The 26,851-nt window shown below is 53.2% G+C and overlaps 1 protein-coding gene and 6 pseudogenes across 1 annotated transcript; all 7 read left to right on the top strand.

The window, feature by feature from the left end:
- The first annotated feature begins 1,180 nt into the window (after positions 1 to 1,180).
- LOC141936222 (feather beta keratin-like) lies at positions 1,181 to 1,937 on the top strand. Its single transcript, XM_074853040.1, is given in 3 exon segments — positions 1,181 to 1,234; positions 1,236 to 1,281; positions 1,612 to 1,937. Coding segments are annotated over 3 exon segments (426 nt in total).
- A 2,923-nt stretch (positions 1,938 to 4,860) lies between these two features.
- Positions 4,861 to 5,617, top strand: LOC141936217 (feather beta keratin-like; annotated as a pseudogene).
- Positions 5,618 to 8,246: 2,629 nt separating this feature from the next.
- LOC141936231 (feather beta keratin-like) lies at positions 8,247 to 8,991 on the top strand (annotated as a pseudogene).
- Positions 8,992 to 11,270: 2,279 nt separating this feature from the next.
- On the top strand, positions 11,271 to 12,023 carry LOC141936235 (feather beta keratin-like; annotated as a pseudogene).
- Positions 12,024 to 14,762: 2,739 nt separating this feature from the next.
- On the top strand, positions 14,763 to 15,507 carry LOC141936228 (feather beta keratin-like; annotated as a pseudogene).
- Positions 15,508 to 18,924: 3,417 nt separating this feature from the next.
- LOC141936224 (feather beta keratin-like) lies at positions 18,925 to 19,669 on the top strand (annotated as a pseudogene).
- A 3,417-nt stretch (positions 19,670 to 23,086) lies between these two features.
- On the top strand, positions 23,087 to 23,831 carry LOC141936218 (feather beta keratin-like; annotated as a pseudogene).
- The last annotated feature ends 3,020 nt before the right edge of the window (positions 23,832 to 26,851 follow it).

The following is a 26,851-nucleotide window of genomic DNA, read 5'->3' as shown; positions in this document are numbered from 1 at the left end:
TTCACGTAGAGTGAGGGGCCCCTCTTGTGCTGTCCCATACACCTTGGGAACCCCTACAGTGCCTTTCCCCATAGCTAAAGCCCTGTCTTCCCTGCAAGACAGCTGCTGTCAGCAATGCCCCCTGCCCCTGTGCCTGCTGTGCAGGAAGGCCCTGGGGAACGCTCCTTCCATCAACACTCATGAGCCATGATGAGCTGACAGCAGAAGCATAGTGGGGTGAAAAGATGGTACCAGGGAGGGAAGGCGGCATCTGTGGCACGTGACCAGAGAGACCTGCGTGCAGCAGCATGTTGGAGCCTTTTGGCAGACCCTCACTACAGGTGCTGATGAAGGGACTAGCACGAAGCAGTGGGAAATGGGCATCCTGCTGTCTACTTGCCTCCAGTGTGTTCCTGCTGACGCCTCCAGACCATGAGTGCTTGTGATGAGTCTTGATGTCTCATGGAAAGCTTTTCAAGCTTTTTGCAGTGCCTGTTATTGAGTTAGTGTACAGGCTCAAAGACAAAGTGTTTGGTAGCCTTGGGGTTGAAGAAGGAACATTTGGGAAGCCCCAAAACTGACCTTTGGTGCTGGGGGTGGAGGGTGGAGTAGGATTGGTGTGTGTTAGAGAGGAGTGCCTCTGCTTTTCAAACATCCTCCTCCTGTTGACCTGAGGGTTGCTGGAGGCTCTCCAGATAAGGTAAGGAAGGGCAAAGAGCTTAAGGGTTTCTCTTGATGTTAAATTGCTAAGCCTAAAACTTTACAGGGTATCCAAGGTGACTGGGGAATTCATACCTAAATTTGATAGAGTTAGGTATTAGCTTACACGATGGATATGGTGACTCCTGTCACAGAAAAGCGTTTTTAAGTCTGGCCTTGTATTTCAGAGTTGCCAGAAGACATGCCCTGTTCATTACGAGAAGCCTTAAAGTGAGGCCCTGGAGCACAAAGAGATGGTAACAGCTGGTGAGGTGGTACAGTCCTCATTGCTGGCTGCATCATCTGCCTGTGCTGACGTGTCATTTCCCCTGGAAAGGCTTTGGCCTCTAATACTGTCACTTGAAAGGAGCCCGTGTGGCTGAAGGGGCCTGTCATGGACAGGGAAATGAAAAGGCAGCGTTGCAGGGAACATAAGCAGTGTCCCCATTTCTGTAATTGTGCTGCTTTGCATGCAAGATGAGCTTGTTGGTAAACACATTACATGCGCAAAGGGTGCCTCTGGGCCTGGGGCGGTCTGGACCAGTATAAAAGCCAGTGCCACAGCACAGTCCCTCATCCACTTCTCTTGCCTTCTCCTCCTTGGTGAACAAGGTGAGCTGCAACCACCTTTACCTTTTCCTTGTCTTTCTGCTTTGTCTGTCTTCTGGCCTCAACTGAGTCTTTGCCTTTTTGAAGCTTGTGCTGAGAGCTGTGGTCCCCGATCCTGCTCACAGCCTCTCGGTTCTCTTTGCCACACTGTGGAGGAGTGGGAACAAGTGTCGGGCTCTCTTTACAGGTGAAGGGTAGGACCGAGGCTCCCAATCCTCTCTTGTCCCTGTGCAGGCTGTCCCTGCTCCCCAGGCTGTGCCTTTTCTCTTGCCGAGCCACCTGTCAGGCTGTGCCTCACATGCTGCCTGTGTTTTCCCTGCCCTCTCTCCCAGGTGTACATCCGACCCACAGCCATGTCCTGCTACGATCTGTGCCGTCCCTGTGGCCCAACCCCACTTGCCAACAGCTGCAACGAGCCCTGTGTCAGGCAGTGCCAGGACTCCCGCGTGATTATTGAACCGTCTCCCGTGGTGGTGACCCTGCCCGGACCCATCCTCAGCTCCTTCCCCCAGAACACCGCCGTGGGATCCACCACCTCTGCTGCCGTTGGCAACATCCTGAGTGCTGAGGGAGTGCCCATCAACTCTGGGGGCTTTGGCCTCTCTGGCCTTGGTGGCCGTTACTGTGGCAGAAGGTGCCTGCCCTGCTAGAGCCGGGATGGATGTCCAGTGAGACCAACGATCAGGAAGCCCAAAGCCAGGTGCCGGACTGAGGATGGAGCTGCTGGCCAGAGTTTCCAGATGGGCTGAGAACCCTCGTGCCCTCCTGCACAGGAGGGAGGGAAGCAAGGTGCCAGCCTGTGCTGACTGGAAACATGGCCAGCTGATGTCTTCTGCTTCTCCTGCTTTCTTCTCCGCATCATGAGTCCCTGTTGTCTCCTGCTGTCCTGTGCCATGGGTTCATCCTGAAGGAGGTGGAGAGGGGCCCTGTCTATCCCCATCTCCCCATGTGTGTGGAGGAAGATGCATGTCCCATGGCTGTGAAGGGGTGCCTGACTATCAGGTGCCCTTGTAGCAGCCTGGACAGGGTCCCTCCCAGCATGCACTGCTTGGTTTCTCTCTTTAGACTCAATAAAATTTATGCTGCATTGTAGCTTGATGTCTCCTTGTGTTCCTTCCCTCCTGGGATGCCCAGCCAAGCTGCTCAGTGAGAAATCACAGAATCACAGCATAAGTGAGGTTGGAAGGGCCTTCTGGACATCACCAGGTCGAACTCCTGCTCGAGGAGGTCACGCTAGAGCCAGTTGCTCTAGGTCCAAATGGATTTTGGATATCTGTAAGGATGGAAACTCCATAATCTCCCTGGGCAACGTGTTCCAGTGCGTGGTGACCCTCACAGTAGAAAAGTGTTTCCTGATGTTGAAATGGAGCTTTCTGTGGTTCTTTTGTGTCCATTGCCTCTGGTCCCTTTATGGGCAGCACTGAAAAGAGCCTAACTCCTTCCTTCTTGAATCTTCCCTTTGGGTATTTAAATACATTAGTAAGCGCTCCTGCTCCCAGGCCTGCTCTTCTCAGCTCTCAGTCTTTCCTCATATGGGCGACTCTCCAGTCCCTTAATCATCTGTGTGTCCTTTCATTTGACTCCCTCTAGTATGTCCATGTCTCTCTTGCACTGAGGAGCCCAGAACTGGACACAGTATTCCCGGTGTGGCCTCATGACTGCTGAACAAAGGGGAAGGATGAACTCTCTCAACCTGCTGGGAATACTTTGACTAAAACATCCCTGGGTACAACAGTAGGCTGCATTAGCAAATGTGATCCCATACAGGGTAAAGGGGTGGCTGAAAGGCTGTGGTGCTCTTGCATTCTTTTGAGGGGCTGAGAGGGGGTGTCCCACTGAAATGGTCACCTGGAGGGGACCGTCCTTTGCATGTGACAAAGCCACCCAAAGTCACCCACATGCCTTTGTCCTGAACAGGAGACTTGATGTCTCTCCCAGCAAGCCCCTGCGACACCTTCCATGGCTCCAAGAGGTGGGTGATGTGTGACCGATGCCCAAGGAGTTGTAACCGCTCACTTCTGACCCGAGACCATCTCTTTGTGCCTCCCAGCTCCATTTCGGATGTACTAATCAGTGTTGGCGGAGTTGCACAGTCACTGCTTGTGAGTTTGCATGGCATGTGGCCCATGACATTGAGGTGAGGGCATTCAGCAAGTCCTTCTCTCTTCCTCTGCTCACCAGAGGAGGGAAAAAAGAAACTCTTCAGGATCAGGCCATTGTGTCTTCCTGTCCTTCTGCCCTGGACTGCAAGACCACCCACATCAGGGAGGGAAGTTACATTGCTTGTTCCTGGAGTTGTGATGTAGGTGGCGATGTAGGAGAGAAGCAGCCACCCATCCCTTCCTGCGACATGTGCTAGTCCTCCACAGGTGATGTTTTGCCCCATGCCTCCCTGCCCTGCTTCACGTAGAGTGAGGGGCCCCTCTTGTGCTGTCCCATACACCTTGGGAACCCCTACAGTGCCTTTCCCCATAGCTAAAGCCCTGTCTTCCCTGCAAGACAGCTGCTGTCAGCAATGCCCCCTGCCCCTGTGCCTGCTGTGCAGGAAGGCCCTGGGGAAATGCTCCCACTCATGAGCCATGATGAGCTGACAGCAGAAGCATAGTGGGGTGAAAAGATGGTACCAGGGAGGGAAGGCGGCATCTGTGGCACGTGACCAGAGAGACCTGCGTGCAGCAGCATGTTGGAGCCTTTTGGCAGACCCTCACTACAGGTGCTGATGAAGGGACTAGCACGAAGCAGTGGGAAATGGGCACCCTGCTGTCTACTTGCCTCCAGTGTGTTCCTGCTGACGCCTCCAGACCATGAGTGCTTGTGATGAGTCTTGATGTCTCATGGAAAGCTTTTCAAGCTTTTTGCAGTGCCTGTTATTGAGTTAGTGTACAGGCTCAAAGACAAAGTGTTTGGTAGCCTTGGGGTTGAAGAAGGAACATTTGGGAAGCCCCAAAACTGACCTTTGGTGCTGGGGGTGGAGGGTGGAGTAGGATTGGTGTGTGTTAGAGAGGAGTGCCTCTGCTTTTCAAACATCCTCCTCCTGTTGACCTGAGGGTTGCTGGAGGCTCTCCAGATAAGGTAAGGAAGGGCAAAGAGCTTAAGGGTTTCTCTTGATGTTAAATTGCTAAGCCTAAAACTTTACAGGGTATCCAAGGTGACTGGGGAATTCATACCTAAATTTGATAGAGTTAGGTATTAGCTTACACGATGGATATGGTGACTCCTGTCACAGAAAAGCGTTTTTAAGTCTGGCCTTGTATTTCAGAGTTGCCAGAAGACATGCCCTGTTCATTACGAGAAGCCTTAAAGTGAGGCCCTGGAGCACAAAGAGATGGTAACAGCTGGTGAGGTGGTACAGTCCTCATTGCTGGCTGCATCATCTGCCTGTGCTGACGTGTCATTTCCCCTGGAAAGGCTTTGGCCTCTAATACTGTCACTTGAAAGGAGCCCGTGTGGCTGAAGGGGCCTGTCATGGACAGGGAAATGAAAAGGCAGCGTTGCAGGGAACATAAGCAGTGTCCCCATTTCTGTAATTGTGCTGCTTTGCATGCAAGATGAGCTTGTTGGTAAACACATTACATGCGCAAAGGGTGCCTCTGGGCCTGGGGCGGTCTGGACCAGTATAAAAGCCAGTGCCACAGCACGGTCCCTCATCCACTTCTCTTGCCTTCTCCTCCTTGGTGAACAAGGTGAGCTGCAACCACCTTTACCTTTTCCTTGTCTTTCTGCTTTGTCTGTCTTCTGGCCTCAACTGAGTCTTTGCCTTTTTGAAGCTTGTGCTGAGAGCTGTGGTCCCCGATCCTGCTCACAGCCTCTCGGTTCTCTTTGCCACACTGTGGGGAAGTGGGAACAAGTGTCGGGCTCTCTTTACAGGTGAAGGGTAGGGCCGAGGCTCCCAATCCTCTCTTGTCCCTGTGCAGGCTGTCCCTGCTCCCCAGGCTGTGCCTTTTCTCTTGCCGAGCCGCCTGTCAGGCTGTGCCTCACATGCTGCCTGTGTTTTTCCTGCCCTCTCTCCCAGGTGCACCTCCGACCCACAGCCATGTCCTGCTACGATCTGTGCCGTCCCTGTGGCCCAACCCCACTTGCCAACAGCTGCAACGAGCCCTGTGTCAGGCAGTGCCAGGACTCCCGCGTGATTATTGAACCGTCTCCCGTGGTGGTGACCCTGCCCGGACCCATCCTCAGCTCCTTCCCCCAGAACACCGCCGTGGGATCCACCACCTCTGCTGCCGTTGGCAACATCCTGAGTGCTGAGGGAGTGCCCATCAACTCCGGGGGCTTTGGCCTCTCTGGCCTTGGTGGCCGTTACTGTGGCAGAAGGTGCCTGCCCTGCTAGAGCCGGGATGGACGTCCAGTGAGTGCATCGATCACGAAGCCCAAAGCCAGGTGCCAGACTGAGGATGGAGCTGCTGGCCAGAGTTTCCAGATGGGCTGAGAACCCTCGTGCCCTCCTGCAAAGCAGGGAGGGAAGCAAGGTGCCAGCCTGTGCTGACTGGAAACATGGCCAGCTGATGTCTTCTGCTTCTCCTGCTTTCTTCTCCACATCATGAGTCCCTGTTGTCTCCTGCTGTCCTGTGCCATGGGTTCATCCTGAAGGAGGTGGAGAGGGGCCCTGTCTATCCCCAGCTCCCCATGTGTGTGGAGGAAGATGCATGTCCATGGCTGTGAAGGGGTGCCTGACTATCAGGTGCCCTTGTAGCAGCCTGGACGGGGTCCCTCCCAGCATGCACTGCTTGGTTTCTCTCTTTAGACTCATTAAAATTTATGTTGCATTGTAGCTTGATGTCTCCTTGTGTTCCTTCCCTCCTGGGATGCCCAGCCAAGGTGTCCAGGAGAAAATGGGATGCCCTGGAGGGAAAGGGATGGGTGGGTAAGGGCCCATGTGGCACCTTGTTGTGCCTGTAGGAGCTGAGTACCCTTAAGATCTATGGTCACTGGAAGAGAGATGGGTCAGTGGAGGTCTGTGTGGTATTGTCTGAGTAGGCAAGGGGTGTCCAGGAGCTCCTCCAAGGGACAGGTGAACAACAAGTATGAGGCAAGCCTTTGACCTGCTAGGAGACTTTTCTGTGCAGGCTAAGACCCACTTGACCCAGGCTCTGGTTGCACGCTACCACCAGCAATGTGTTCTTGTCTTTCATTCCTCCAAGCACTTCTTCCACACCCTGCAACTGAAAGGACTCCCAAAGCAGTTGAAGGGCCAGGTGTCAGTGACGGTAACTGTTTAAAAGGAAATATAATTTTAATTCTCAATTTTCTTGCCTTTGTCTTCCTTCTGTGATCTGTTTCTCCATGGGGAATGCTTTGCACTTGGCCCTACTGTCTTTTGACATAATCAGAGACTATTCTTGTACACTATGCTGTTAAAAGTATATGCTTGCACCAGATGGTTACTTTCGTCCCTGAAAGAAAGCTATTCTTCAGAATACCACTCTACCTTTATCTGATGTGAGACCCTGTAGAATTACACTCCCATCCATGACTGTTAAGCCATGCTGAACCATTAGCAGAAGTAAGGTCAAGATCAAACCAGGGAAGGAAGGTAACATCCTCAGTACATACCCTGAGAGTGCAGGGTGTGTCAGAATGCTTGAACCTTTATGTAGGCCCTCAGTATGGGGGGGCTGAGTCAGGGAGAATGGAGAGATGGTAGGAAATGTCTTCTCTGCATGTAATGTTCTGATTGTGGAATGCTTTTAAGAGGAAGAGCCATGGAGTGAAAAGTGGTGTGCAGTATGTTTTGAGGGTAATGAAAACATTTTTATGTTTGAAGAAAATATTTCCATTACATGCAAGTCTTCTGTGTTGCAGTCACACTAGGGATTTCTTCTGCATGTATATATGCTTAGACAAATACCTCCTGTCAACCTAAAGGCACCCTTAATCTTCCTGAATGAAGAATTTGGCCTGGGGCTCTGTGATTAGAGATTTGACTGTCTCCAATGCAGTCCCATCCTAATTGGGGAAGGAGTTTTGTCCACCCTTGGCAAGGAGAACCCAGCTGGGGTGTCAGAGGAATGCAGCTGGTGCCCCCAGCAGGACTGTCATTCCTCTTGGGGACATTCAGCTCCTCTTCTGCCCCAGGAAATGCTGTGCAGAGCATTAAGTCTTCCCCCTGGCATGCACCCCAGGGGAGATCCTGATACCTGTTCCTCTCCAGACTGTCCTTGCTGGCACTGCCAGCCCTCACTTCTGCAAAGCTGATATGTATGGGGAAATGTGGCTGACTGTTTGGAACTATATGTGCTCTCCAATCAGCATGTAAGGCCAAAGAAGTTGAGGTATGGACATGGAGAATGGAAGAAGGAAGAGGTTTGAATCCACAAGACGTTCTTGTAAGGGAGTTGTTTCTACAAGATAACAACAGTGGTTAACTAATACTTCCTTGTGGAAAACCAATGTCATTCTTTCTGAAACATTCTTTTCTGATGACTGGGGAACTCCTGGCGATGCTGAAAGAGGTGAGAGACAAAATAGACATTCTGATTTGTTCTAAGGGCAATGAGAGATACAAAAGAGAGTTCAAAAACCCAACAGCATAGTCTCCCCCACAAAAAAAAATTATGCCAAACAAAGCATAGAAGGCCTTGGAGGCACAAAGACCAATGGATTTGGCCAGTCCTGCATAAAAAAGCCTACCCTTTAATCTTAGGTTTATAATGAAAAAAATCTGCATTAATTACATCAAAGGCTAAAAGCAGGCCTCAGGAGGGTAAGATGCTGACATCACCTAAAAATATGGCACCACTCCACCCAGTTGGCTGAAATGTCTGCCTGATTTTTATTGTCAGTTCTGCTAGAAACATTTTGGCCTCTAATACTGTCACTTGAAAGGAGACCGTGTGGCTGAGGGGGCATGTCATGAACAGGGAAATAAAAAGGCAGCGTTGCAGGGAACATAAACAACACCCCATTTACTTAATTGTGCTGCTATACCATAAAATATGAGCTTGTTCATAACACCTTACATGCGCAAAGGGTGCCTCTGGGCCTGGGGCGGTCTGGACCAGTATAAAAGCCAGTGCCACAGCACGGTCCATCATCCACTTCTCTTGCCTTCTCCTCCTTGGTGAACAAGGTGAGCTGCAACCGCCTTGCCCCACTCTTCTCTTTCTCTTGTTCTCCTCCTTGTCTTCTGGGCTCGCTATAGCTTTTGCATAGACCCTCTCACTTTGGTTGTGTTCCTGACTCTCAGCTCCTTGCCAACACCATGGCAGGTGGGAGAAGGTCTTGGGCTTTCTATGCAGGGGTCCCCCTGGGGACCAGGGCTCTTTAATCTCCCATCCTCGCTATGAAGCCTGTCCCTTCTCCCCAGGCTGTGCCTTTTCTCTTGCCGAGCCGCCTGTCAGGCTGTGCCTCACATGCTGCCTGTACTTTCCCTGCCCTCTCTCCCAGGTGCACCTCCGACCCACAGCCATGTCCTGCTACGATCTGTGCCGTCCCTGTGGCCCAACCCCACTTGCCAACAGCTGCAACGAGCCCTGTGTCAGGCAGTGCCAGGACTCCCGCGTGGTGATCCAGCCCTCTCCCGTGGTGGTGACCCTGCCCGGACCCATCCTCAGCTCCTTCCCCCAGAACACCGCCGTGGGATCCACCACCTCCGCTGCTGTTGGAAACATCCTGAGTGAGGAGGGAGTGCCCATCAACTCCGGGGGCTTTGGCTTCTCTGGCCTTGGTGGCCGTTACTGTGGCAGAAGGTGCCTGCCCTGCTAGAGCCGGGATGGACGTCCAGTGAGTGCGTCGACCAGGAAGCAAAAGTCAGGTGTTGGACTGAGGATGGAGCTGCTGGCCAGAGCTTCCAGAGGGTCTGAGCACCTTCGTGTCCTCCTGCAAAGCAGGGAGGGAAGCAAGGTGCCAGCCTGTGCTGGCTGGAAACATGGCCAGCTGATGTCTTCTGCTTCTCCTGCTTTCTTCTCTGCATCATGAGTCCTTGTTGCCTCCAGCTGTCCTGTGCCATGGGTTCATCCCAAGGCAAGCAGAGAGGGGCCCTTCCTATCCCCATCTCCCCATGTGTGTGGGAGTAAGACGCATGTCCATGGCTGTGAAGGGGTGCCTGACTATCAGGTGCCATGGTAGCAGCCTGGACAGGGTCCCTCCCAGCATGCACTGCTTGGTTTCTCTCTTTAGACTCATTAAAATTTATGTTGCATTGTAGCTTGATGTCTCCTTGTGTTCCTTCCCTCCTGGGATGCCCAGCCAAGGTGTCCAGGGGAAAATGGGATGCCCTGGAGGGAAAGGGGTGGGCGGGTAAGGGCCAATGTGGCACCTTGTTGTGCCTGTAGGAGCTGAGTACCATCAAGATCTATGGTCACTGGAAGAGAGATGAGTCAGTGGAGGTCTGTGTGGTATTCTATGAGTAGGCAAAGGGTGTCCAGGAGCTTTCCCAAGGGTCATGTGAGCAGCAAGCGGAGTTGGTGACTGGCTTCCAGTTGATGAGGCAAGCCTTTGACCTGCTGGGAGACATTTCTGTGTAGGTTAACACCCACCTGACCCAGGCTCTGGTTGCACATTATTACCCGCAATGTGTCCTTGACTTTCCCTCCTCCAAACACTTCTTCCACACCCTGGAATGGGAGGGAGTCCCAAAGGAGTTGAAGGGGCAAGTGGCACCCGGGGCAAGTGGCACCCAGGGCAAGTGTGTAAAGGGAGATGCAAGCCCTCTGCTAGATTTTAGCACAAGGGGGATGGGTTGGTCATGGGTGTGTAAAATGGGGAGGGAAGAGGGATGGACACACCGGGCTCATCCTCCCTCAAGTGAAAGTGATGGGTGGTGTTGGTGATATGTCCTGTAAACACTGCAGGGGTCTGGAAGGGAGCAGGAAACGCACTTTTCCCCCCAGCGGAACAGTTGTGTGATCAAAAGCATTAAGTGTTGCGGAGTCATTCTGCGTATGCCACCGTGTCTTGAAGGGAAGTGATTGTGGGGGAGACGTGCAGCAATTCCTCCAGAGACCCCACTCAGCTGCTGTGCAGGCTGTGCCTGGGGAGGTGCCAAGCAGTGATCCTTTTCTCCCTCCAACCAGGCCTCAGACGGAGGAGACTGAGGGAGTGGTACCCCACCAGCTCTGTTCTCAGTCCCTCCTTCCCATGCCCTTGCCCTCCACGGGCATTGCTTTGGTCCTGCTGCGCTGGTCCTGCTTCAGGGAGAGTAGGAGGCACCTCTTGTGGCATGTTCCTCTGACTCTCCTTGCAAAGACTGATGGGCCCTGCTTGCTGCTGAGCAAGGTTGGGTGTCCTGTGTGAATCCTGCTGAGTACCTGCTCATGCCTGGTGTGTCAGCAGGCTGGAGGGCCAAAGCAGAAGTTGTGCCAAAGACACAGGCAGGAAGGAGGATGTGTATGGGTTGGTCAGCATGTGTCTTGGTCACTGGAGTGGCTCCAACTTTGCCTGAGGCCTCCAGCAAAGGGTGCTGGGAGGGGAATAGCCTTCATTCTTAACCACTGGTAGTCTGCTGCTTAAGGCAGGTGGGGATGGAGGAGGGAAGGAAGATGGCAAAAGAGTCAGGCAAATTTCCACCGAGATCAAAGCTCAATCTCAGAGAGAGAGTCTAAAGTAAAACCCAAGGCAGAAGTGCCCTGGCTGGAAAGGCGATGCCTAATACAGTGTGAGTGAGCAGAGCATGAGAGAGAGCGACTGATGGTGCCGACCCTTGCCTGTGGATGTCCAAGCTGAAGCCTCAGGGTTATGTGGAGACCTCCCCATTCATCAGGAAACACTTTAATGTGAGGCCCTGGAAGGCAAGAGACTGGCATTAACTGGCGAGGTGGGACAATCCTCATCAGTGGTGCATCATCTGCCTGTGCTGACGTGTCATTTCCCCTGGAAAGGCTTTGGCCTCTAATACTGTCACTTGAAAGGAGCCCGTGTGGCTGAAGGGGCATGTCATGAACAGGGAAATGAAAAGGCAGCGTTGCAGGGAACATAAGCAGTGTCCCCATTTCTGTAATTGTGCTGCTTTGCATGCAAGATGAGCTTGTTGGTAAACACATTATATGCGCAAAGGGTGCCTCTGGGCCTGGGGCGGTCTGGACCAGTATAAAAGCCAGTGCCACAGCACGGTCCCTCATCCACTTCTCTTGCCTTCTCCTCCTTGGTGAACAAGGTGAGCTGCAACCGCCTTTACCTTTTCCTTGTCTTTCTGCTTTGTCTGTCTTCTGGCCTCAACTGAGTCTTTGCTTTTGAAGCTTTTGCTGAGAGCTGTGGTCCCTGATCCTGCTCAAGGCATCTCGGTTCTATTTGCCACACTGTGGGGAAGTGGGAACAAGTGTCTGGATCTCTTTACGAGGAAGTGTGGGGCCAGGTGTACTATCCTCTCTTGTCCCTGTGCAGGCTGTCCCTGCTCCCCAGGCTGTGCCTTTTCTCTTGCCGAGCCGCCTGTCAGGCTGTGCCTCACATGCTGCCTGTGTTTTCCCTGCCCTCTCTCCCAGGTGTACCTCCGACCCACAGCCATGTCCTGCTACGATCTGTGCCGTCCCTGTGGCCCAACCCCACTTGCCAACAGCTGCAACGAGCCCTGTGTCAGGCAGTGCCAGGACTCCCGCGTGGTGATCCAGCCCTCTCCCGTGGTGGTGACCTTGCCCGGACCCATCCTCAGCTCCTTCCCCCAGAACACCGCCGTGGGATCCACCACCTCCGCTGCTGTTGGAAACATCCTGAGTGAGGAGGGAGTGCCCATCAACTCCGGGGGCTTTGGCCTCTCTGGCCTTGGTGGCCGTTACTGTGGCAGAAGGTGCCTGCCCTGCTAGAGCCGGGATGGATGTCCAGTGAGTGCATCGACCAGGAATCCCAAAGCCAGGTGCCGGACTGAGGATGGAGCTGCTGGCCAGAGTTTCCAGATGGGCTGAGAACCCTCGTGCCCTCCTGCAAAGCAGGGAGGGAAGCAAGGTGCCAGCCTGTGCTGGCTGGAAACATGACCAGCTGATGTCTTCTGCTTCTCCTGCTTTCTTCTCTGCATCATGAGTCCCTGTTGTCTCCTGCTGTCCTGTGCCATGGGTTCATCCTGAAGGAGGTGGAGAGGGGCCCTGTCTATCCCCATCTCCCCATGTGTGTGGAGGAAGATGCATGTCCCATGACTGTGAAGGGGTGCCTGACTGTCAGGTGCCCTTGTAGCAGCCTGGACGGGGTCCCTCCCAGCATGCACTGCTTGGTTTCTCTCTTTAGACTCAATAAAATTTATGCTGCATTGTAGCTTGATGTCTCCTTGTGTTTCTTCCCTCCTGGGATGCCCTGTAAGTTTGTCCAGGGGCCAATGTGATAATATACTCTATAAAGGCTTGTCTGAAAGCATGTGTTGCACTTTCATCATTTTTGGGCATTTGGGAGTGGTTATACAGTAGAACTGTTCAGGTGGTCAGGACTGCAGTATTCTGTACATGTGATATAGTCTTCCCAAAGTCACTCATATCCCTTTTTCCTGAGAACCAGAATTTATATATCTCAGATTACCCCTGCTAGTCTTTCCATGTCATCATGAGATCTCCAGTGTGTTGACATATGCCGTAGGAATTGTAAAGCTTAACTTTTGCTCCCAGACCATCTCTTTTTAGCCCCCAGAACCCTTTCTGAATTACCCATCAACATTGGCAGAGCTGCAGAGTCACTGTTTGTGTGTCTGCATAGCCTGTGGTCCATGGCACTGAAGTGAGGGATTTAGCAAGTCCCCCTCTGTCCTCTGCTCACTGGAGGAAGGAAAGAATGAAACCGTCCAGGATAAGGCCATTGTGTCTTCCTGCCCTTCTCCCCTGAACTGCAAGATGACCGATACCAGGAAGGAAAGTTACATGGATCGTGTGTGGAGTTGGCACGTTGGTGAGGTCTACTGCACTGAGATGCAGTGGTTGCTCCTGCCGCAACGATGTAGGAGAGAAGAAGCCACTTATCCCCCTTCCTGTGAGAGGTCTTAGTGCTCCACAGGTGATGTTTTGCCCCATGCTACCAGCCCTGCTTCACGTAGAGTGAGGAGCCCCTTTTCTGCTGTCCCGTACACCGTGGCAATCCCTACAGTGCCTTTCCCCATAGCTAAAGCCCTGTCTTTGCTGCAAGACAGCTGCTGTCAGCATCTCCCTGTGCCTGCTGTGCAGGAAGGCCCTGGGGTACTGCTCTCCCCATCAACACTCCTGAAACACGATGAGCTGACAGCAGAAGCACTGAGGGGACAAAAGATGGTACCAGGGAGGAAAGGAAGCATCTGTGGCACATGATCAGAGGCAGCTGGGTGCAGACGGTCATTGGAACTCTCACAATGAGCCCTGACAGCATTTCTGTTTGGATGGACTTTTACTGTCATCATCAGGTTAAAATAGTGTGGCTTCTAGGCTCTCTTCATCATTTTAAATGAGGAATTTGGCGTGGGACTCTGTGATTAGAGATTTGGCTGTCTCCAGTGCACTCCCATCCTAACTGGGGAAGGATTTTTTTCCACCCTTGGCAAGGAGAACCCAGCTGGGGTGTCAGAGGAATGCAGCTGGTGCCCCCAGCAGGACTGTCATTCCTCTTGGGGACATTCAGCTCCTCTTCTGCCCCAGGAAAGGCTGTGTAGAGCATTGAGTCTTCCCCTTGGAATGCACCCCTGGCATACACTCTCTCTAAAAGAAACAAGCAACAGAGTTAATTTTCCAATATTAAATCTCAAGGGAGTATGTTATGCATGACATCTGCTGCTCTCCAGACTGTCCTTGCTGGCACTGCCAGCCCCTGCTTGTTTATGTGGAGGGTGATATGTTGCATGAAAATCTTGCTGAGTGTTTGGAAATGTGTGTCCTCTCCCATCAGTATGTGGAGCCAAAGCAGAAGTTGAGGCATGGACCATGGGGAGGAGGAAAGCAGATGTGTTTGGTCCCCGGCACGTGCCTTTGTTTGAAGAGGGGGACTCTCCATCTCAGTTTAACAGGAGCGGTGAAGCAATAGGTGGTTGTGGCAGAGCAGCGTCCTTCTTTCGGAAACACGTGTGTGCTGGTGACTGGGGACTTCTAGATGCTGCTGATGGGGGTGAGAAGGAAAACACCCATGCTTATTTCTCTGGAGATCAGCGCTCAATCTCACAGAAGGGCAGAGCTGACAGGCTTGGAAAGCTGGTGCCTGACACAGCCTGAGCACGTCTGTAGGCAAAGCTGAGGATGTGGCTAGTCCTCGCATAGGAACCTTGTTGGAAGTCTGGCTTCAGTGACAGGTTTGGAGGGAAATGAGGTCACAGATGTTAGGAGAAAACCTCAAAAGACGCCCTGGGAGGGTGAGAGGCTGGCATCACGTGACCAGATTGGCCATCTCCTTCTCTTTGCCTTCATCTTCTTCCTTCAGTGCTGTGTCATTTCCCCTGGAAGGGCTTTGGCCTCTAATACTGTCACTTGAAAGGAGCCCGTGTGGCTGAAGGGGCCTGTCATGGACAGGGAAATGAAAAGGCAGCTTTGCAGGAAAATAAACAACTACCTCATTTCTTTAATTGTGCTGCTTTCCATAAAATATGAGCTTGTTGGTAAACACATTATATGCGCAATGGGTGCCTCTAGGCCTGGGGCGGTCTGGACCAGTATAAAAGCCAGTGCCACAGCACGGTCCATCATCCACTTCTCTTGCCTTCTCCTCCTTGGTGAACAAGGTGAGCTGCAACCGCCTTGCCCCACTCTTCTCTTTCTCTTGTTCTCCTCCTTGTCTTCTGGGCTCGCTATAGCTTTTGCATAGACCCTCTCACTTTGGTTGTGTTCCTGACTCTCAGCTCCTTGCCAACACCATGGCAGGTGGGAGAAGGTCTTGGGCTTTCTATGCAGGGGTCCCCCTGGGGACCAGGGCTCTTTAATCTCCCATCCTCGCTATGAAGCCTGTCCCTTCTCCCCAGGCTGTGCCTTTTCTCTTGCCGAGCCGCCTGTCAGGCTGTGCCTCACATGCTGCCTGTACTTTCCCTGCCCTCTCTCCCAGGTGCACCTCCGACCCACAGCCATGTCCTGCTACGATCTGTGCCGTCCCTGTGGCCCAACCCCACTTGCCAACAGCTGCAACGAGCCCTGTGTCAGGCAGTGCCAGGACTCCCGCGTGGTGATCCAGCCCTCTCCCGTGGTGGTGACCCTGCCCGGACCCATCCTCAGCTCTTTCCCCCAGAACACCGCCGTGGGATCCACCACCTCCGCTGCTGTTGGAAACATCCTGAGTGAGGAGGGAGTGCCCATCAACTCCGGGGGCTTTGGCCTCTCTGGCCTTGGTGGCCGTTACTGTGGCAGAAGGTGCCTGCCCTGCTAGAGCCAGGATGGATACCCAGTGAGAACATTGACCAGGAAGCCCAAAGCCCAGTGTCGGACTGAAGATGGAGCTGCTGGCCAGAGTTTCCAGATGGGCTGAGAACCCTCGTGCCCTCCTGCACAGGAGGGAGGGAAGCAAGGTGCCAGCCTGTGCTGACTGGAAACATGGCCAGCTGATGTCTTCTGCTTCTCCTGCTTTCTTCTCCGCATCATGAGTCCCTGTTGTCTCCTGCTGTCCTGTGCCATGGGTTCATCCCGAGGCAAGCAGAGAGGGGCCCTTCCTATTCCCATCTCCCCATGTGTGGGAGGAAGATGTGTATCCCATGGCTGTGAAGGGGTGCCTGACTGTCAGGTGCCCTTGTAGCAGCCTGGACGGGGTCCCTCCCAGCATGCACTGCTTGGTTTCTCTCTTTAGACTCAATAAAATTTATGCTGCATTGTAGCTTGATGTCTCCTTGTGTTTCTTCCCTCCTGGGATGCCCAGTGAAGACATCCAGGGGGAAATGAGATGCTATACAAGGGAAAGGTGTGGCTGAAGGGTTGTGTTGCATTTGCATCATTCTTTGGGGATTGGCAGCGAGTGTCTGTCTAAAATGCTCACCAGGACTGCACTGTTCTGTGCATGTGATTTAGTGTTCCCAAAGTCACCCTCATCCTTTTGTCCTGAACAACAGATTTTGTGTTTCTTCGCAACCCCCTGAGGTGCTTTCCATGGCTCTGAGACATCTCTGGTGTGTTGACAGATGTCCAAGGAACTATAACACTTCAGACCCCAGAGCCCTTTTGGAAGTACTCATCGATGTTGGCTGAGCTGCACAGTCGCTGCTTGGGAGATCATACGGCCAGTGGCCCATGACACTGAGGTGAGGGCATTTAGCAAGTCTCTCTCTGCCCTCTGCTCACTGGAGGAAGGATAAAAAGAAACTTTCCAGGATGCAGCCATTGTGTCTTCCTGCCTTTCTGCCCTGGACGGCAAGACCACCCACATCAGGGAGGGAAGTGACATTGCTTGTGAGTGGAGTTGGGATGTAAATGGCGTGGTAAACTCCACTGGGACATGGTGGTTGTTCCTTCCACAGGGGACAAGCCGCCTATCCCTTCCTCCGACATGTGCTAGTCCTCCACAGGTGATGTTTTGCCCCATGGCCCCCTGCCCTGCTTCACATAGAGTGAGGGGCCCCTCTTGTGCTGTCCCATACATCTTGGGAACACCTACAGTGCCTTTCCCCATAGCTAAAGCCCTGTCTTCCCTGTAAGACGGCTGCTGTCAGCAACACCCCACTGCCTGCTGTGCAGGAAGGCCCTGGGGAAATGCTCTCTCCATCAACACTCCTGAGCCACAATGAGCTGACAAGAGAAGTATAGTGGGGTGAAAAGACGGTACCAGGTAGAGAAGGCAGCATCTGTGTTACGTGATCAGAGGGAGCTGGGTGTCGCAGGACGTTGGAGCCTTTGGGCAGACTCTTGCCATATGCACTGACTGTGGAAGTATCAAGGTCTGGTGGGAGACTCCTCCTGTGGATTTTCTGGGCCAGGGATGTAATTGAAAGGAGCCTTAGAAGAAAAGATGGATTTTTGCACTTATGAAATGAATGTAAGCTTCTTTTCCTGAAGGAAGAAGTCCTTTCCCTGCATTGTGGTGATGGACAGAGCTGGTGCCCTGTGTCCCAGGTGCACAGGAGATACCCTCTCCTTGCACATCAGTGGCCTGAGTGCAGGAACAGCAGGCCCAATGGCCCTTTTGAGCCTCAGCTGGAGTGTCTCCCCCCTGCCCCTCCCCTTTGACCCAGGGCTCTATTTGAACTCTGTCCTGAGCCCTTAGCCCTTCCTTCAGCTTTGTGGCAGGAGTGTATGCCTTCTGTTCTTCTTGCAGGTTTCCTTATGCCTGACCTGTTGGTTCCTATTGACCCAAGTCCTAAGTTGCCCACCGAATTCCCAGCCTCTCCTTGACTCTGTTGCATTATTATGGCCCTGGTGAGCAATCAGTGGGCTCTGTTCACCAGGATTCCAATCCCTGGATCTGCTCCTGACCTGTGGGCTGACTGCCCTGCTGGATGTCTGTCCTGCTTCATCACCATTAACTTGACAGTTGAACTGGACTCTGGGCTGCCCCTGTCTCCTGTCTCTGCATGTTTTTGCTTGGGTAGCGTCACCGGGGCCATTGCTGGTGAGGCTGCTGCCCTCCTGGCCTTGTAATCATGCTCATCTCCTGGCTCCATCCAGCAGGGAGAAGCTGGCTCACAATGAGCCCTGACAGCATTTCTCTTTGGATGGACTTTTATTGTCATCACCAGGTTAATATAATGCGGCTTCTAGGCTTTCTTCATCAAATTAAATGAGGACTTTGTGCTGGGCCTCTGTGATTAGAGATTTGGCTGTCTCCAATGCAGTCCCATCCTAATTGTGGAAGGAGTTTTGTCCACCCTTGGCAAGGAGAACCCAGCTGGGGTGTCAGAGGAATGCGGCTGGTGCCCCCAGCAGGACTGTCATTCCTCTTGGGGACATTCAGCTCCTCTTCTGCCCCAGGAAATGCTGTGTAGAGCATTGAGTCTTCCCCCTGGCATGCACCCCAGGGGAGATCCTGACATCTGCTGCTCTCCAGACTGTCCTTGCTGGCACTGCCAGCCCCTGCTTGTTTATGTGGAGGGTGATATGTTGCATGAAAATCTTGCTGAGTGTTTGGAAATGTGTGTCCTCTCCCATCAGTATGTGGAGCCAAAGCAGAAGTTGAGGCATGGACCATGGGGAGGAGGAAAGCAGATGTGTTTGGTCCCCGGCACGTGCCTTTGTTTGAAGAGGGGGACTCTCCATCTCAGTTTAACAGGAGCGGTGAAGCAATAGGTGGTTGTGGCAGAGCAGCGTCCTTCTTTCGGAAACACGTGTGTGCTGGTGACTGGGGACTTCTAGATGCTGCTGATGGGGGTGAGAAGGAAAACACCCATGCTTATTTCTCTGGAGATCAGCGCTCAATCTCACAGAAGGGCAGAGCTGACAGGCTTGGAAAGCTGGTGCCTGACACAGCCTGAGCACGTCTGTAGGCAAAGCTGAGGATGTGGCTAGTCCTCGCATAGGAACCTTGTTGGAAGTCTGGCTTCAGTGACAGGTTTGGAGGGAAATGAGGTCACAGATGTTAGGAGAAAACCTCAAAAGACGCCCTGGGAGGGTGAGAGGCTGGCATCACGTGACCAGATTGGCCATCTCCTTCTCTTTGCCTTCATCTTCTCCCTTCAGCGCTGTGTCATTTCCCCGGAAATACATTGGCCTCTAATACTGTCACTTGAAAGGAGCCCGTGTGGCTGAAGGGGCCTGTCATGGACAGGGAAATGAAAAGGCAGCTTTGCAGGAAAATAAACAACTACCTCATTTCTTTAATTGTGCTGCTTTCCATAAAATATGAGCTTGTTGGTAAACACATTATATGCGCAATGGGTGCCTCTAGGCCTGGGGCGGTCTGGACCAGTATAAAAGCCAGTGCCACAGCACGGTCCATCATCCACTTCTCTTGCCTTCTCCTCCTTGGTGAACAAGGTGAGCTGCAACCGCCTTGCCCCACTCTTCTCTTTCTCTTGTTCTCCTCCTTGTCTTCTGGGCTCGCTATAGCTTTTGCATAGACCCTCTCACTTTGGTTGTGTTCCTGACTCTCAGCTCCTTGCCAACACCATGGCAGGTGGGAGAAGGTCTTGGGCTTTCTATGCAGGGGTCCCCCTGGGGACCAGGGCTCTTTAATCTCCCATCCTCGCTATGAAGCCTGTCCCTTCTCCCCAGGCTGTGCCTTTTCTCTTGCCGAGCCGCCTGTCAGGCTGTGCCTCACATGCTGCCTGTACTTTCCCTGCCCTCTCTCCCAGGTGCACCTCCGACCCACAGCCATGTCCTGCTACGATCTGTGCCGTCCCTGTGGCCCAACCCCACTTGCCAACAGCTGCAACGAGCCCTGTGTCAGGCAGTGCCAGGACTCCCGCGTGGTGATCCAGCCCTCTCCCGTGGTGGTGACCCTGCCCGGACCCATCCTCAGCTCTTTCCCCCAGAACACCGCCGTGGGATCCACCACCTCCGCTGCTGTTGGAAACATCCTGAGTGAGGAGGGAGTGCCCATCAACTCCGGGGGCTTTGGCCTCTCTGGCCTTGGTGGCCGTTACTGTGGCAGAAGGTGCCTGCCCTGCTAGAGCCAGGATGGATACCCAGTGAGAACATTGACCAGGAAGCCCAAAGCCCAGTGTCGGACTGAGGATGGAGCTGCTGGCCAGAGTTTCCAGATGGGCTGAGAACCCTCGTGCCCTCCTGCACAGGAGGGAGGGAAGCAAGGTGCCAGCCTGTGCTGACTGGAAACATGGCCAGCTGATGTCTTCTGCTTCTCCTGCTTTCTTCTCCGCATCACGAGTCCCTGTTGTCTCCTGCTGTCCTGTGCCATGGGTTCATCCCGAGGCAAGCAGAGAGGGGCCCTTCCTATTCCCATCTCCCCATGTGTGGGAGGAAGATGTGTATCCCATGGCTGTGAAGGGGTGCCTGACTATCAGGTGCCCTTGTAGCAGCCTGGACGGGGTCCCTCCCAGCATGCACTGCTTGGTTTCTCTCTTTAGACTCAATAAAATTTATGCTGCATTGTAGCTTGATGTCTCCTTGTGTTTCTTCCCTCCTGGGATGCCCAGTGAAGACATCCAGGGGGAAATGAGATGCTATACAAGGGAAAGGTGTGGCTGAAGGGTTGTGTTGCATTTGCATCATTCTTTGGGGATTGGCAGCGAGTGTCTGTCTAAAATGCTCACCAGGACTGCACTGTTCTGTGCATGTGATTTAGTGTTCCCAAAGTCACCCTCATCCTTTTGTCCTGAACAACAGATTTTGTGTTTCTTCGCAACCCCCTGAGGTGCTTTCCATGGCTCTGAGACATCTCTGGTGTGTTGACAGATGTCCAAGGAACTATAACACTTCAGACCCCAGAGCCCTTTTGGAAGTACTCATCGATGTTGGCTGAGCTGCACAGTCGCTGCTTGGGAGATCATACGGCCAGTGGCCCATGACACTGAGGTGAGGGCATTTAGCAAGTCTCTCTCTGCCCTCTGCTCACTGGAGGAAGGATAAAAAGAAACTTTCCAGGATGCAGCCATTGTGTCTTCCTGCCTTTCTGCCCTGAACGGCAAGACCACCCACATCAGGGAGGGAAGTGACATTGCTTGTGAGTGGAGTTGGGATGTAAATGGCGTGGTAAACTCCACTGGGACATGGTGGTTGTTCCTTCCACAGGGGACAAGCCGCCTATCCCTTCCTCCGACATGTGCTAGTCCTCCACAGGTGATGTTTTGCCCCATGGCCCCCTGCCCTGCTTCACATAGAGTGAGGGGCCCCTCTTGTGCTGTCCCATACATCTTGGGAACACCTACAGTGCCTTTCCCCATAGCTAAAGCCCTGTCTTCCCTGTAAGACGGCTGCTGTCAGCAACACCCCACTGCCTGCTGTGCAGGAAGGCCCTGGGGAAATGCTCTCTCCATCAACACTCCTGAGCCACAATGAGCTGACAAGAGAAGTATAGTGGGGTGAAAAGACGGTGCCAGGTAGAGAAGGCAGCATCTGTGTCACGTGATCAGAGGGAGCTGGGTGTCGCAGGACGTTGGAGCCTTTGGGCAGACTCTTGCCATATGCACTGACTGTGGAAGTATCAAGGTCTGGTGGGAGACTCCTCCTGTGGATTTTCTGGGCCAGGGATGTAATTGAAAGGAGCCTTAGAAGAAAAGATGGATTTTTGCACTTATGAAATGAATGTAAGCTTCTTTTCCTGAAGGAAGAAGTCCTTTCCCTGCATTGTGGTGATGGACAGAGCTGGTGCCCTGTGTCCCAGGTGCACAGGAGATACCCTCTCCTTGCACATCAGTGGCCTGAGTGCAGGAACAGCAGGCCCAATGGCCCTTTTGAGCCTCAGCTGGAGTGTCTCCCCCCTGCCCCTCCCCTTTGACCCAGGGCTCTATTTGAACTCTGTCCTGAGCCCTTAGCCCTTCCTTCAGCTTTGTGGCAGGAGTGTATGCCTTCTGTTCTTCTTGCAGGTTTCCTTATGCCTGACCTGTTGGTTCCTATTGACCCAAGTCCTAAGTTGCCCACCGAATTCCCAGCCTCTCCTTGACTCTGTTGCATTATTATGGCCCTGGTGAGCAATCAGTGGGCTCTGTTCACCAGGATTCCAATCCCTGGATCTGCTCCTGACCTGTGGGCTGACTGCCCTGCTGGATGTCTGTCCTGCTTCATCACCATGAACTTGACAGTTGAACTGGACTCTGGGCTGCCCCTGTCTCCTGTCTCTGCATGTTTTTGCTTGGGTAGCGTCACCGGGGCCATTGCTGGTGAGGCTGCTGCCCTCCTGGCCTTGTAATCATGCTCATCTCCTGGCTCCATCCAGCAGGGAGAAGCTGGCTCACAATGAGCCCTGACAGCATTTCTCTTTGGATGGACTTTTATTGTCATCACCAGGTTAATATAATGCGGCTTCTAGGCTTTCTTCATCAAATTAAATGAGGACTTTGTGCTGGGCCTCTGTGATTAGAGATTTGGCTGTCTCCAATGCAGTCCCATCCTAATTGTGGAAGGAGTTTTGTCCACCCTTGGCAAGGAGAACCCAGCTGGGGTGTCAGAGGAATGCGGCTGGTGCCCCCAGCAGGACTGTCATTCCTCTTGGGGACATTCAGCTCCTCTTCTGCCCCAGGAAATGCTGTGTAGAGCATTGAGTCTTCCCCCTGGCATGCACCCCAGGGGAGATCCTGACATCTGCTGCTCTCCAGACTGTCCTTGCTGGCACTGCCAGCCCCTGCTTGTTTATGTGGAGGGTGATATGTTGCATGAAAATCTTGCTGAGTGTTTGGAAATGTGTGTCCTCTCCCATCAGTATGTGGAGCCAAAGCAGAAGTTGAGGCATGGACCATGGGGAGGAGGAAAGCAGATGTGTTTGGTCCCCGGCACGTGCCTTTGTTTGAAGAGGGGGACTCTCCATCTCAGTTTAACAGGAGCGGTGAAGCAATAGGTGGTTGTGGCAGAGCAGCGTCCTTCTTTCGGAAACACGTGTGTGCTGGTGACTGGGGACTTCTAGATGCTGCTGATGGGGGTGAGAAGGAAAACACCCATGCTTATTTCTCTGGAGATCAGCGCTCAATCTCACAGAAGGGCAGAGCTGACAGGCTTGGAAAGCTGGTGCCTGACACAGCCTGAGCACGTCTGTAGGCAAAGCTGAGGATGTGGCTAGTCCTCGCATAGGAACCTTGTTGGAAGTCTGGCTTCAGTGACAGGTTTGGAGGGAAATGAGGTCACAGATGTTAGGAGAAAACCTCAAAAGACGCCCTGGGAGGGTGAGAGGCTGGCATCACGTGACCAGATTGGCCATCTCCTTCTCTTTGCCTTCATCTTCTCCCTTCAGCGCTGTGTCATTTCCCCGGAAATACATTGGCCTCTAATACTGTCACTTGAAAGGAGCCCGTGTGGCTGAAGGGGCCTGTCATGGACAGGGAAATGAAAAGGCAGCTTTGCAGGAAAATAAACAACTACCTCATTTCTTTAATTGTGCTGCTTTCCATAAAATATGAGCTTGTTGGTAAACACATTATATGCGCAATGGGTGCCTCTAGGCCTGGGGCGGTCTGGACCAGTATAAAAGCCAGTGCCACAGCACGGTCCATCATCCACTTCTCTTGCCTTCTCCTCCTTGGTGAACAAGGTGAGCTGCAACCGCCTTGCCCCACTCTTCTCTTTCTCTTGTTCTCCTCCTTGTCTTCTGGGCTCGCTATAGCTTTTGCATAGACCCTCTCACTTTGGTTGTGTTCCTGACTCTCAGCTCCTTGCCAACACCATGGCAGGTGGGAGAAGGTCTTGGGCTTTCTATGCAGGGGTCCCCCTGGGGACCAGGGCTCTTTAATCTCCCATCCTCGCTATGAAGCCTGTCCCTTCTCCCCAGGCTGTGCCTTTTCTCTTGCCGAGCCGCCTGTCAGGCTGTGCCTCACATGCTGCCTGTACTTTCCCTGCCCTCTCTCCCAGGTGCACCTCCGACCCACAGCCATGTCCTGCTACGATCTGTGCCGTCCCTGTGGCCCAACCCCACTTGCCAACAGCTGCAACGAGCCCTGTGTCAGGCAGTGCCAGGACTCCCGCGTGGTGATCCAGCCCTCTCCCGTGGTGGTGACCCTGCCCGGACCCATCCTCAGCTCTTTCCCCCAGAACACCGCCGTGGGATCCACCACCTCCGCTGCTGTTGGAAACATCCTGAGTGAGGAGGGAGTGCCCATCAACTCCGGGGGCTTTGGCCTCTCTGGCCTTGGTGGCCGTTACTGTGGCAGAAGGTGCCTGCCCTGCTAGAGCCAGGATGGATACCCAGTGAGAACATTGACCAGGAAGCCCAAAGCCCAGTGTCGGACTGAGGATGGAGCTGCTGGCCAGAGTTTCCAGATGGGCTGAGAACCCTCGTGCCCTCCTGCACAGGAGGGAGGGAAGCAAGGTGCCAGCCTGTGCTGACTGGAAACATGGCCAGCTGATGTCTTCTGCTTCTCCTGCTTTCTTCTCTGCATCACGAGTCCCTGTTGTCTCCTGCTGTCCTGTGCCATGGGTTCATCCCGAGGCAAGCAGAGAGGGGCCCTTCCTATTCCCATCTCCCCATGTGTGGGAGGAAGATGTGTATCCCATGGCTGTGAAGGGGTGCCTGACTATCAGGTGCCCTTGTAGCAGCCTGGACGGGGTCCCTCCCAGCATGCACTGCTTGGTTTCTCTCTTTAGACTCAATAAAATTTATGCTGCATTGTAGCTTGATGTCTCCTTGTGTTTCTTCCCTCCTGGGATGCCCAGTGAAGACATCCAGGGGGAAATGAGATGCTATACAAGGGAAAGGTGTGGCTGAAGGGTTGTGTTGCATTTGCATCATTCTTTGGGGATTGGCAGCGAGTGTCTGTCTAAAATGCTCACCAGGACTGCACTGTTCTGTGCATGTGATTTAGTGTTCCCAAAGTCACCCTCATCCTTTTGTCCTGAACAACAGATTTTGTGTTTCTTCGCAACCCCCTGAGGTGCTTTCCATGGCTCTGAGACATCTCTGGTGTGTTGACAGATGTCCAAGGAACTATAACACTTCAGACCCCAGAGCCCTTTTGGAAGTACTCATCGATGTTGGCTGAGCTGCACAGTCGCTGCTTGGGAGATCATACGGCCAGTGGCCCATGACACTGAGGTGAGGGCATTTAGCAAGTCTCTCTCTGCCCTCTGCTCACTGGAGGAAGGATAAAAAGAAACTTTCCAGGATGCAGCCATTGTGTCTTCCTGCCTTTCTGCCCTGAACGGCAAGACCACCCACATCAGGGAGGGAAGTGACATTGCTTGTGAGTGGAGTTGGGATGTAAATGGCGTGGTAAACTCCACTGGGACATGGTGGTTGTTCCTTCCACAGGGGACAAGCCGCCTATCCCTTCCTCCGACATGTGCTAGTCCTCCACAGGTGATGTTTTGCCCCATGGCCCCCTGCCCTGCTTCACATAGAGTGAGGGGCCCCTCTTGTGCTGTCCCATACATCTTGGGAACACCTACAGTGCCTTTCCCCATAGCTAAAGCCCTGTCTTCCCTGTAAGACGGCTGCTGTCAGCAACACCCCACTGCCTGCTGTGCAGGAAGGCCCTGGGGAAATGCTCTCTCCATCAACACTCCTGAGCCACAATGAGCTGACAAGAGAAGTATAGTGGGGTGAAAAGACGGTGCCAGGTAGAGAAGGCAGCATCTGTGTCACGTGATCAGAGGGAGCTGGGTGTCGCAGGACGTTGGAGCCTTTGGGCAGACTCTTGCCATATGCACTGACTGTGGAAGTATCAAGGTCTGGTGGGAGACTCCTCCTGTGGATTTTCTGGGCCAGGGATGTAATTGAAAGGAGCCTTAGAAGAAAAGATGGATTTTTGCACTTATGAAATGAATGTAAGCTTCTTTTCCTGAAGGAAGAAGTCCTTTCCCTGCATTGTGGTGATGGACAGAGCTGGTGCCCTGTGTCCCAGGTGCACAGGAGATACCCTCTCCTTGCACATCAGTGGCCTGAGTGCAGGAACAGCAGGCCCAATGGCCCTTTTGAGCCTCAGCTGGAGTGTCTCCCCCCTGCCCCTCCCCTTTGACCCAGGGCTCTATTTGAACTCTGTCCTGAGCCCTTAGCCCTTCCTTCAGCTTTGTGGCAGGAGTGTATGCCTTCTGTTCTTCTTGCAGGTTTCCTTATGCCTGACCTGTTGGTTCCTATTGACCCAAGTCCTAAGTTGCCCACCGAATTCCCAGCCTCTCCTTGACTCTGTTGCATTATTATGGCCCTGGTGAGCAATCAGTGGGCTCTGTTCACCAGGATTCCAATCCCTGGATCTGCTCCTGACCTGTGGGCTGACTGCCCTGCTGGATGTCTGTCCTGCTTCATCACCATGAACTTGACAGTTGAACTGGACTCTGGGCTGCCCCTGTCTCCTGTCTCTGCATGTTTTTGCTTGGGTAGCGTCACCGGGGCCATTGCTGGTGAGGCTGCTGCCCTCCTGGCCTTGTAATCATGCTCATCTCCTGGCTCCATCCAGCAGGGAGAAGCTGGCTCACAATGAGCCCTGACAGCATTTCTCTTTGGATGGACTTTTATTGTCATCACCAGGTTAATATAATGCGGCTTCTAGGCTTTCTTCATCAAATTAAATGAGGACTTTGTGCTGGGCCTCTGTGATTAGAGATTTGGCTGTCTCCAATGCAGTCCCATCCTAATTGTGGAAGGAGTTTTGTCCACCCTTGGCAAGGAGAACCCAGCTGGGGTGTCAGAGGAATGCGGCTGGTGCCCCCAGCAGGACTGTCATTCCTCTTGGGGACATTCAGCTCCTCTTCTGCCCCAGGAAATGCTGTGTAGAGCATTGAGTCTTCCCCCTGGCATGCACCCCAGGGGAGATCCTGACATCTGCTGCTCTCCAGACTGTCCTTGCTGGCACTGCCAGCCCCTGCTTGTTTATGTGGAGGGTGATATGTTGCATGAAAATCTTGCTGAGTGTTTGGAAATGTGTGTCCTCTCCCATCAGTATGTGGAGCCAAAGCAGAAGTTGAGGCATGGACCATGGGGAGGAGGAAAGCAGATGTGTTTGGTCCCCGGCACGTGCCTTTGTTTGAAGAGGGGGACTCTCCATCTCAGTTTAACAGGAGCGGTGAAGCAATAGGTGGTTGTGGCAGAGCAGCGTCCTTCTTTCGGAAACACGTGTGTGCTGGTGACTGGGGACTTCTAGATGCTGCTGATGGGGGTGAGAAGGAAAACACCCATGCTTATTTCTCTGGAGATCAGCGCTCAATCTCACAGAAGGGCAGAGCTGACAGGCTTGGAAAGCTGGTGCCTGACACAG

This window comes from Strix uralensis, chromosome 32 (genome assembly GCF_047716275.1).
Source record: "Strix uralensis isolate ZFMK-TIS-50842 chromosome 32, bStrUra1, whole genome shotgun sequence".
Taxonomy (NCBI): Eukaryota; Metazoa; Chordata; class Aves; order Strigiformes; family Strigidae; genus Strix; species Strix uralensis.
Note: the sequence above shows the minus strand (reverse complement) of the source record. Positions and strands in the feature narration are given on the sequence as shown.